Raw genomic sequence first — 12,376 nt, forward strand, 5'->3', positions numbered from 1 at the left:
GAGAGGATGTGGAGAGCAGAGGAGGAACTGCCACTCCAGAGCTGCTGGCCTATGGAGGAGGGACCAAACATTCTTCCAAAGTCATTGTCATAAGGAAGGAGGAGATGGGCAAAAGAGACAGAGAGAGGACTGGAGAGCAAAACATCTCCCCTCCTGCCACCCACTGATTTACCCCCAGTGCCTTCAATGCAGGAAAGCAATTGACAAAGGAGTTTGAGAAACAGAATGTTCAGATTCCTAGGTCCCCCAGCATTACTAAACAGAGTGAAAAGGTAGCTGAGTCATTATAGGCAAATAACTAAACACAAGAAGGCCCTTCATTCATTTATTTTGTGAAAACGACTGGAGAACTGCAGTAGGGCTTCTGGTCAGAATCATAGCTGGACTCCATTTACTTAGCAGACTTTGAAATAAATAAAGTTTCAGAGATCAATGTTGTGAGTATTACACACACTTATACATATATGTATACATATCATATAGATAGATATTATGTGAACCCACATTATATTCTCTGGGGTGGGAACATTGTGTGTGTGTGTGTGTGTGTGTGTGTGCACGCACATGCATGTGTATATATGCATGTAAATGACAGTATCACTATGCAAGAGTGTGGTGATATTTGGATGGAATTCTCTAGAAAAAGATGTGGTTAAAATATGAAAATAACTCTTTACAATTTGGCAGAAAACAAACAAAACAAAACAAAAAATATTTCCCTCATGTTTCTCTAGTGACTGGTTACTGTGACATTGGAGAGCCAAGAATAGGTTCTAGAGGTCTGTAATATTTCTGTGTGTGTCTCTGTATACACACATGTCATTTATGAGCAAAGCCATCTAAGCACACCAGTTTTGCATATTGCTCTGCTGTTTAAACAAGGAAAATCTAAATATAATATCTGGATTCCATTAAGCATTCAGAAAATTATCTGAGGGCCTAACACATGATCTTTTTAGATATTTAGATATATCTCTGAGTATCTTTAAAGGATTTAAGTTAAAGGAGAGGTGCATTAGAATGTTTATTTCCATTGGTATGTGTAGTTTCTTATAAACATATCCTTACTCTTTTTACAAAGAAGCTGAACATATTTCCTTGTTCTGCCCTTGTTATATGCTTCTTAACTTCGTGGGAGAAGGCAGTAATAACTTCATTCTTCCATTTATTATGAAACATTTGGTGCTTGACATCCAGGCCAGAATTTCCAAGAAGAGAAATCCAAGTTCCCATGAGTTTTATAATCTGGAAAGCTATTCCTAAGAAATGACATGGGAACCTAATTAGTTCCCCAAAGGTCACTCCATTGAAAGGTCTAGAGATAGAATTGATTGAAAGTCATTATCAACTTGACCTAGATTTTTCCCAGTAACTGAAAGGACAAGAGGCTTTTGAGCTAATTATTGTCCCTAGCAGAGGTTACTTTTTTTTTTTTGAGATAACAAGTGATTTAAATATTCATGCACATTTTTAATGCTATTTCTATAACAACAAACATAACTTTCCTTATCATTGCTGGGTTTTGAGTTTTTTTTTTTTCTCATCCAAGGGCCTTCTGAAATATTTGAAATTGTCAAAGTGTTATCACGTGGAAGAAAATTTGAGAAATAGAAGAAAGGAACTAAAAAGTACCCACAATATTGGTACTTGACCATAATAATGCATATTTCCCTTAGAGTGTACTGTTTTATCTATTACTATATAGCTATAATTGATGTTTATATAGCATTTAATACTGATGTTTACAGTTAACCTTATTTTGGCACTGTCTTCTATAGCCTTTTACCATTAGTTTAATAGCTATATAGTATTTTATTAAGAAAACCAAATGATGATTTTATTTAATCACTACATCTTTTCCAGTTTCTAATTCTTATCTTCTCCTCCTTCTTCCCTGTACTCATTTTGTTGAATTACTGAGTTTCTTATAAGAACCAATGAAAATAACATTGAAGTAGGGGTCAAATGATTTGGGCTCTGTGGCTTTGCCTAGTTCCATAGTCTCATTATACCTATTTCCTATCTATCATATGTGAATAATGACTGCCCCTCTTACCTCCAAACACTTTTGTCTTCGAAGTAAGACTTGATCCCCATTACTTGTAATTTCCATTAAATTAGTGCAATGCATAAATTAAGCCAGTCTAAGAAATGATAAATATTCACAATTTAATAATTAAAACAATATAACAATTGTCCTTCTAAATGTACCTAAGCTGTGGCAAATTGTAATGTGTTACAGTTAAGTTTTACTCTGAATGATTAATTTTGTGGGTATGGTAGAATTTTATTTATTTATAGTGTTCTTAGATTTGGAATTATTTTCTTTGGAAGTTTTGAGATGGTTTTATCTTTAATGTCTATGGACCAAACTTAGTGTCAAGTTAGTGATGATGATGATGATGATGATGATGATGATTTTGTGGTGCTGGGGATTGAACCCAGGGCCTCATGCATGCAAGTCAAGCACTTTACCAACTGAGCTGTATTCCCAGGCCCTGGTGTTGTTTTTTAGATGGAATGGGAAAGTATCACAATTAGTAAACTTTTCTAAAAGTAAAAACTGACTTCAGTAATATTTCAAAAAATAGTTATTATTTTTAAAGGAAATACTTTTGGGAGAATTTCCCAATGTTCTGAACCCAAAAAACATATCTGAATTTTATTTCAGTCTTGGCAGGGCTATCTTGGAAAAAAACAAAAGCTTAAAAAAGCTCAGGTTTGAACAATGGACTCTTTTTCTTTTTGTGGTACTGGGGATTGAACCTAGGGGTGCTTTGCCACTGAGTTACATTCCCCAGCCCTTTTAATTTTTATTTTGAGACAGTCTTGCTAAATTGCTGAGGTTGGCCTCGAACTTGCAATCCTTCTGCCTCATCCTCTTGAGTAGCTGGGATTACAGGCATGCACCTGGACATATCTTTCAATTATATGATACAAGAATGTCTTAGGAATGCTAGTTAAGGCTATTTCCTAAACCAAGATGCTTTCTATGCTTCTTTTGAAGCTAGGAGAAAACCTCTATCTTAAAATAACAATCAATTAGAAGATTTCTTTTTATTATGAACCATTTCTAACATTGGGACAATATGTAAAATAATGTTTTGAACACATTTATCTTCAAAAATATTATTGAATAGCTTTTATACATGCATACACATTTAATTTATTATTATTACTATTATTATTTTAGAGAAGGGGATCTTATTGTATTGCCCAAACTGGTCTAGAACTGGTGGGTTCAAGTCATCCTCCTGCCTCAGCCTCCTGACACATATGCATGTGTCACTGTGCCCAGAATACACATACATTTTAAATGCATAAAATAGATACATTTTAAATTCAGTGTCTAATTCTTGATCTGATTTCCTTCCTCCTTACCTATCTCCTTCCCTGGATATAAATGGTACTGTGAAATCAATCTTAATCATTCCTATGTATTTCTTTATGCTTTTGCTATATATGTTTGTGTCCATAAACAGTATATAGTATTGTTTCACGTGTTTTAAAATTTTAAATCTTCTCATACAACTTATTTACCTTGTTTTTCAGATTATTTCATGTTCATGCATATAGAACATTGATTTAAAACACTGTATTGTTTTCTATGAATATATAATGATTTATTTATCACGCCCCCCCCCTTCCCTGCTGAAGCACTTTAAGAAAAGGACAATTTAAAGTTATGTCTTTATAATTTATTGGCCAAATAGAATATTAAGGGTGCTGGGAATTGATACTTCCACTCCTCCCTTTCTCTGTGTGCCTTCAATTATTTTACACTTTCTTTTATACCTGATCCCATTGAAAGATTTTTAAGGTTGTTGACATAGAAAACTTATTGAAACACAGATGTTTTCTGTGGACACAATGAGTGTACACTGCCACCATGAATACCCACTCTGTGTTAGGGAGGAACTAAATGTGAGCCAGGTATTGGCCAACAAATAGGTGACATGTCAAGTTGGTAACCATCAAGTTGTGTATATGTATGTATATGTATTCATATGTATGCATTTACTGTATTTTAATTTTAAAAGACTTTGGTTTGAGCTGGGGATATAACTCAGTGGTTGAACACTTACTTAGCATGTGCAAGGCCCTAGGTTCAATCCTCAGTACCAGGAAAAGAAAAAAAGACAAACTATGTCTTAAAGTTACCAAAAAAAAATATAGCTAATAATTTGATTACTCTTAGTTTTCACCTATTCAAAAATGTGCTTTCCTTATTTGCCACAATTATATATTTTACATTTATTTTTGCTATGATAATATATTTTAAAACGGAAGCATTAATTAGCAATACCAGCTATTGCTTTTATTGCTGTACAGATATTATTTAGAATCTATAGGTTAAATATTGCTGATTTTGTAGATGAAATGTATTAGTATTGAAAGTGTTTGCTATTTCCTTCCAAAAAACCAAAAAGAAAAAAGAAAAAAGGAACACAATAATTATGTCAATTTTCCTATCTTAGTAGACAACATTATTGTGAGCTACCAACTTCCTGTATTCCCTTGCAAACTTTAATCTATGATTTTCCTCTGTAATTTCATTAATTTTTAGTGACCAGAGCCTTTTTGTATTAATAGATAAATTCTCTTAATAATTAAATTATTCTGGTGACTTCTTTGTGCTTAGGGTGGAAAATAGGGTCTCTGAATTGGTTTCATTTTTTCCCTTTATGAACAAATGCCGATTACAGTAAATTGGATTTTAACATTTGACTAAATCATCATCTATAAACTAAATGAGGTTTCAGCTGACTAAACTGAATGTTATTAGAACAATCTTAGGTGACAAATAAATAAGGCCCACATTTTAGAAAGATCAAGAACTTGTGAGCCAAGAAATTTCAAACCTAAGATGATATGTTCTGTAAAGGTTAAAGTAGATTTTTCAATTATAAAGTAAATGGAACACATTGTCAATGACTGTAGCTTCTCGTGTTTTTTTTAACTGTGATCCAGAAATGACCATATTGATTTTTGAGCTTTTATGTTTAAAGAAAATCACTGAGATTAAATTTCACGGCTTTGTGAATCCTGGGTTAACCAGTAACGGCTGAGAGATGCTGCAAGGGCCGTAGCTTCTCTGCTGGTTGCTCCTTCATGTGCTCAAATCTATTTTTAGAGTCATCTCTTATCTTCACTTACAACAATGTATTATGTTTTTTTTTTTTTTCAGATCAAATTTTCAGAATCGGACTACTTTGGCAATGTTCTGCAAACCCGAAAGTATTTAGCACAGTCTGATTTCGTCTGGCTAAGAAAAGCTGTTCCAAAAACAGAGTGAGTATTCAAAGAAAAAAAAAGTGAAATAGATAAATACTTTGGGAGGTGGAATCTCTTAGATTAAACTTTGTAATTCCCCTCAAGTTAGAGTAGCTAGATTGCCAGTTGTTTTGCTTTAGCAAAATCTGTGTCATATTTAGCCAACTCTTATTTCTGATATTATATGACTCAGATCTTCATTAACACCTATCAGAAGAAGGCTTACTAGGGTGCTAACATTAAAATTATTGCTAGATCTAGTTGTAAACACACACAAACACACACACACACACACACACACACACACACACACACATATATATATATATATATATATATATATATATATAGCAAGAATATTTCTCTAGATTTTCACACTCAGGTGGAAACTTTTCAATCTTAAAAAATAATAAATATTTTAGAAATGAGTATGATTAGACATGCAAAAATGAATAATTTGGGGCTGAATATCTCAGTGGCAGAGTGCTTGCCTAGCATGTGTGAGGCACTGGATTTGCTTCTCAGAACCATATATCAATAAATAAAATAAAGGTCCTTTGACAACTAAAAAATATTCTAAAAATTGAATAATTTTGAAGCATCTAGAAGATATTTGTTGAGGTGTAATGCATATCAAAGAACTCAGAGCTATATTATTTCTATTAGAATAGCAGCTAAGATTTATTTGTCTTCTTCTGTCTATAAGAACATTCCCTATTGGTAGGAGAGTTTCCTTAAATACTTTGAGGCCCAGGGCCAGCCAGTTCTGATTTCTGCCCTGAGCAGATGCTGGTGCTGCTGCTGCTGCTATTCATGATGATGATGATGATGATGATGATGATAGCAGCTAACAGTTATTGTGTGTTTATAATATGCCAGGAAGCACTTCACTATTTTTAATTCATTTTATCCTCATGTCACTTCTGGGATGTAGAAGTACAGTTACCCCTATTTTACCACTGAATAAAAAGCTTACAATTGAGAAATTCTTCAGCTCAGGTTTAGATGACTTTTTGTTCTGCCTTCTGGTGCTTTTGGCTTCTGGGACTAGATTCTATTCCACTGTGGCCCATTTCTCCAGTGTTTTATTTTTTCTCTTGGTTCTCTAGGTTGGATAATTTCTATTGATCTGTTCTTAACTCCAGAATTTCCTTTTCTTTCTTTTTTTTTTTTTTGGTAGTTTCTGCTTCCCTGTGATTATTTATTGAGTCACTGTCATATTTGTCATTAGTTTTTTGAATGTAGCTTAATTTTTTGAACTAATTTATAATGGCTACTTTCACATCTTTGCCAAATCCAGTATCTGGGCTCACTTAGAGTCAGTTGCTATTGATTGATTCTTTTATACTTTTTCTTTGCATAACATAATTTTTTGTTGTTGAAAATGACATTTTAGATGATGTAGCAACTCTGGATTCTGATTTGTTTTTCTAAGGCTTTTCTTAGAGTGACTTTGCTGGAATTACACTACAGAATTTATATCCTCTGTAATAAGGAGGTGTGGATATTTTGCTCAGATTTTTAGTTCTTATTTTTTATTCCTGGTGATTACCCCCGTGTTTCCAAAACTTAGTGCTCAGCCAGTGATTAGGGCATGACTATGCTCACCCACCTCCAGCCTGTTGGGCTTCTACCCTGTGCCAGTTGCTCTGTGTGTAGGCTGGGAGTGCCTTCAAAGTCACAGCCAGCACTCCATCTGCCTTGGATTTTACCTTCTATTGGGTTCTCTCTGGTCTCCCCTGTATATATACCTAATTTCCTACTCAACCAGGGATATGTGGAGTGCTTATTTAGCCTTTGTTTGACTTTCAGTTTCAGGATCTCTTTTTAAAATTTGAGTCTGGGTTTTCTTCATTCATTTTCCACCAAATTGGCCATTTTTAGATGAAAAAGCTTGCAGATTTAACCGCAATAGTCCACTTTTTTTTTTTTTTTACCTTGGCTGATACTTAGTTTCTAGATCTTTGGCTGGTTATTTTGATATTTTTTGTCACTTTTCAACTCCTTACTCTGTCTTGGATTGTAGAGTCTCTAATTCCCTGTACCTAGGCTTAAGCACTCTATGCTCCCATCTGCCATCCCTGCCCTCTGCCTTTCAAATTTTTGTACAACATACATCTGTGAGGATACTTGTAAGTTATTTCCTTGAAGGAATAGACCCAAAGCTAGATCACTCTTCTACCTATCCCTGACTCCAAACAAAAGCATCAAAGAAGAAAACAGATAGCTTTAAAATTTCTTTGGTAATGATAGATAATTGTCTAAAGATAATTGTCTGCTGCCTTGGGTTCTTTTCTCTTATCATATTATGTCTTAGTCTTCCTATCCTGTTTAATCCTCAAACTAAACTACACAATAGAAATTTTAGATTTAGGGCTCTAAAATCTGATGACCAAAACCCAGTGATTTCAACAATTTTTATTTTTGTAGTGCTGGGCTTGAACCTAGGGCCTTGCACATGCTAGGCAAATGCCCTACCTCTGAGCTATATTCCATTCCTTAGCAAATGATTTCTAATATATTTATGAGCATCTACATATAGTAGGATTATTATAGATATATGCAAATCATTCTGCCCTTTAATTCAGATCAGTTAAAAAATTTTTTTTTTAATTTGTGGAAAATTCAAGGCTTTACCAAGGAGTGTTTTGTAACTTTTTATGGTTTTTGCAGGAACTCCTCCATATTAGATATGATGCCAATTTAATTCTTCAATTTCAAAATGTCGGTATTCATTTGGATATGTAGCAGGGCTTGTGCTGCTAATTGAAAAAGTCCCAAATGTGTCATCTTTAACAGTATCTTAAAATACTGATTGGTTGTCAGATTCTAATGCTCTTGACTATTGCTAATATTTTATTCATGCCTTGGAAAAATGCTGTGTGAATTTGTGGGCTTAGGCAAATTGTTTGATATGTGTAGTTTTTTTCTCCATCAGTGGAAAACAAATATAGTCATTTCTTAGAATCTATGCAGAATTGGTTTCAGGACATTCTACAGATACTAAAATCTGAGGATGCTCAAGTCCTTTATACAAAATGGAGTTGCTTTTGCATATAACCTATGTCCATCTTCCCATATATTTGAAAACATCTGTAGATTATTTACAATATTTAATACAATGTAAATAGATGCACTAGTGTATTGTTTAGAGAATAAGGACAAGAAGAAAGTCTGAACATATCGGGTAGAGGTGCATTTTTTTCTCTGACCTGTGGATGTGGAGAGCTGACTTTACCTCTTTCACAAGGATATTAAATTGGTTTATGTTTAGGGAGAAATCCTCCAAGAATGAATATAGGTATAATACTTTTGATTCTTGTTTTCTCAGATTATGTCTATTTCAGGGTAAATAACATTAAGAGATTTAACCTGTTTGCATGGTAAAGTGATATGACAGTCATTCCCTCCCTTCCTCCCTCCCCTCCCCTCCTCCCTCCCCTCCCCTCCCCTCCCCTCCTCTCCTCCCTCCCCTCCCTTCCCCTCCCCTCCTCTCCTCCCTCCCCTCCCCTCCCCTCCCCTCCGCTTCCCTCTTCCTTCCTTGCTTTCTTCCCTCCCTCCCTCCCTTCCTACCTAAATATCTGGCTGGACTTTGTCAGGCATTGTAGGGAATTTTAGTTTCATGACAGCCATTGGCTTTAATTGACATTTTTAAAGTCTGAAATTCATAAGTTAATCAAGTGGGGATGATTCTGGAGTAGCTCCTCTACACTTTGAACAGCACATCATGATTATATTTCCACAAAACCCTGAAATAACATTTTACTTCTTTGTGGGGATAGGAGATAAATACCCTCTATCTTTCATTCTCATGGAATTCATTTTAGCTGCACTAATGTGCATTAAGAATTTTCTAAGGCAATAGGAAATGTCAGCAAGAATGAAATTAATTGGGTGGTCATCCCTGAAGGTACATATTTAGGGGTTGGTTCTCAGAATTGTCACTTCATCAGTTTGCTTAAAAATAGTGGATTTATTTTACTGCTTGGCTTGAGTCAAGAGTAATTTCTTTCCCTCAGGATCTTCTTCTTTGACAGAAATGATTTTAAGCCAGTTTCCCTATTAACTCATTCTCATTCTACTGTGACCAAACATGCCTAGATTCTCTTTCTATATATTTTGGAAAATACATTTTAAAATGCATCAAATGTCTCTACAAATTATGGTTCTGCACAGAATTTTTGTTTGCAAAATCAGCTGTAGCACAGAATGTGAGTTATATAAACTGCAAAATATTAGTAAGAAAGAAATAGATACTTGATGGTTTTCCCATTACATATTCTCTAGACTATCTTCAAGTGTTGACAAGTAAAATGTGAAACTTGACTCTAATGTATATCTATTATATATGGTTCCAAGAAAATGGAGTACGAATGTTATTCCTTCAGATCATTGTATTTTGGCATTACATTCTTTTCATCAGTCCTATTGTCTAGTATTATTTAATCCCCATATATTTTGGGCTTTTAAATTTATATGACTTTTCCCTACCTTATCCATTAAATTCTTCACTAAACACAGACTGCAGGAGCATCACAAAGACATAGTAGGAAGAATTTAAAGTACTCAAATGATGTTCTTTGTTTATTAAGATAGATGTTTGCAATATAATAAATTCATCTTAATAGATTAAGTGATTTTCTACTCTGAATGTACCATTTGGACTATTATCTTAACCCATGAGGAACTTAAAATCTTATTGGAAGATAAGTTCTGCAAACTCAAATGCTTTCAGGGTCCAGTCATTGAAGAAATGGCTAACCTAGCTAAGTATAAACAACAACAAGGAATGATGAGGACCATGAGGGAACTAGTAACTGTACATTCTATTTAAAAAATTCCAATTCAGTGATTTTTTTTTTAATTTTTTTGATACCAGGGATTAAACCTAGGTGCTTAAGCACTGAACCGCATTCCCAGCCCTTTTTATGTTTTATTTAGAGACAGGGTCTTGCTAAGTTGCTGAGGCTGGCCTTGAACTTGTGATCCTCCTGGATCAGCCTCCCAAACTGCTGCGATTTCAGTCATGTACCACTATACCCGGTCCAATGCAGTAGTATTTTTAAACCATTATTTTGGGCAAACAAAACTGTTTTCTGGGGGAAATTCAGCTTACTGGGTAGGACTTAATCTGGGGACAGCCAACTTTTCAGTGTTCCAGATATCTATTGCTGCATGACAAACTGCTTCCAAATTTAAAGGGTTAAAACAGCAATAATTGTTTTTATCACTCATGTTTCTGGGGGTCACTAGGCTCAGTTGTGTGGTTCTTGCACATGGTTTTTCATGTAGTTACATTTAGATAGTGGCTGGTGCTGGAGTCATGGGGAAGGGTTGCCTTTCTCATATCCAATGGTTGATTCTGGCTGTTGGCTGGAACACCTACATATGGATTCTCCAGTACATTGAGTTTCTTAACAACATGTTGGCTGATAAAGAAACATGAAAGAACAAGTTTCCTGAGAAACAGAGAGAAAGAATGCTTCCTATACTGGGGTGAGGTTGGGGTTGTATCAGCCTTAATTGCCTAGCCTTGGAAGTCAAACAGTGTCATTCCCACTGCATTTTATTCTTTAGAAGTGAATCATTAAGGCTAGCTCATAATCAAGAGGAGAGGAATTTAGACTCCATCTCTTCATAGGAGGAATATAAAAAAATGTAAATGCACTATAAAACTAGCACAGGTCAATTTACATTAGAGAATGGTAAAACTAAATATATAATAAACTTGGATATAATAAAGGAAATGTATGGAATGTTGAACAGTTGGTTTGGCATAGGCACTAAACAGAAGAAAGAATAGTATGAACAACTGGTAGGATCTGCTGGCGCAGCTGCTTAATATTAGCTCTGGGGATAATCAAGGCTCCAAATGTGCCCTACAGTCAACAGGAGCTCTGCAGGGTCAGGAATGGTAAGATCATGTATCTGAGGTAAGATTTTTAGTCATCCTTGCTAAAGCTTTAGAAGTCCTCAGCAAAGTCTACTTCAGGAATTGGTTATTTGATTTCTTTGTTTTGTCCACCTTTGTCTAGCATAAGTTCATTTGCTGTTTCAAGCTCATTTATTCTTTGCTAAAGGGAAAGAAAGGGGAAGGATGTAAAGAGAAGGAACATAGTGTAGGAATACACAGAGTCTTTTGTGTGTATTATGATTGAATTGAATGATTTTTAGAAACCAAGCTGAGAGGTGTCTGGATTCTCTTAACCTACAAATGCTGGATTCCTTGGGCAAAGTATTAGCTTCCTATTGCTACTGTAACAAATTACTTCAACTGTAGCAACTTAAAACAACACATTTGTCTCACAGTTTTGTAGGTTAGAAATCTGGCTTGGCTTGGCTGGTTTCTCTGCTTTGGTTTCAGAAGGTGGAAATCAAGGTGTCAGCTTTGCTAGGCTCTTATTAAGAGTCTCTGAAAAAGCTCATCAAGAATGTTGACAGAATTCAGTTCCTTGGGTTGTAGAATTGAAGTCCTTACTTTAGTTGTCTATTGCCTGGGACTCACTCTTAGCTCCCAGGGGCCTTTCTATGGTCCTTGTGTATGGCCTCTAAATCTTAGAGCCAGCAGCAAAAGTGCATCAGATCCTTCTCACCCTTGGAATCCCCTGACTTCTCATCTGCAGTATCTCTTCTGACCTCCCCTGTTACATCTCTGTCATTCCAGCCAAAAAAGATTGTTGTTAAGGACTCAAGTGATTAGATTGAGTCTACCTGGATAGTCTGGGAGAAACTCTCCATTTTCAAGTCCTCAACCTTAATTGCATCTGCAGAGTTCTTTTTGCTATATAAAGCAACATATTCACAGGATCCTGGGGATCACTACAGGTGGCAAGCTCTGTCAGTAAATGTGCTTTCCCTTCTACTTGTTTCCTCAGGAAAGTGTGCCAACCAGTAAGTTTATATTACACATTAGGGCTTAATTGAAATACTGATCCTAAATTTGAGGGAAGAGAATATGCATTTCATGGAAATAAGTCTAAGTTTTAATTTTGACATGAGAGAAGGCACCTTCTTTTTTTGATTTCCAGAAATGTCTCCAGTATAATATAATGTTTAAGAGAACTTCTTTGGTAAGGGTCATATGCTTTCTCTCATTTGTGGA

The 12,376-nt window shown here is 35.2% G+C and overlaps 1 protein-coding gene across 2 annotated transcripts in view; it reads left to right on the forward strand.

Moving 5' to 3' along the window:
- The window catches only part of Phex (phosphate regulating endopeptidase X-linked), a 190,344-nt gene that overhangs the window by 134,654 nt on the left and 43,314 nt on the right, over positions 1-12,376 (forward strand). For both annotated transcript variants that reach the window (XM_027927395.2, XM_027927396.2), the window contains exon 14: positions 5,189-5,292. In XM_027927395.2, the coding sequence (XP_027783196.1) occupies positions 5,189-5,292 (104 nt within the window). The remainder of the gene's footprint in view (positions 1-5,188; positions 5,293-12,376) is intronic.

The sequence above is a fragment of the Marmota flaviventris genome, chromosome X, assembly GCF_047511675.1.
Source record: "Marmota flaviventris isolate mMarFla1 chromosome X, mMarFla1.hap1, whole genome shotgun sequence".
NCBI classification, from domain to species: domain Eukaryota; kingdom Metazoa; phylum Chordata; class Mammalia; order Rodentia; family Sciuridae; genus Marmota; species Marmota flaviventris.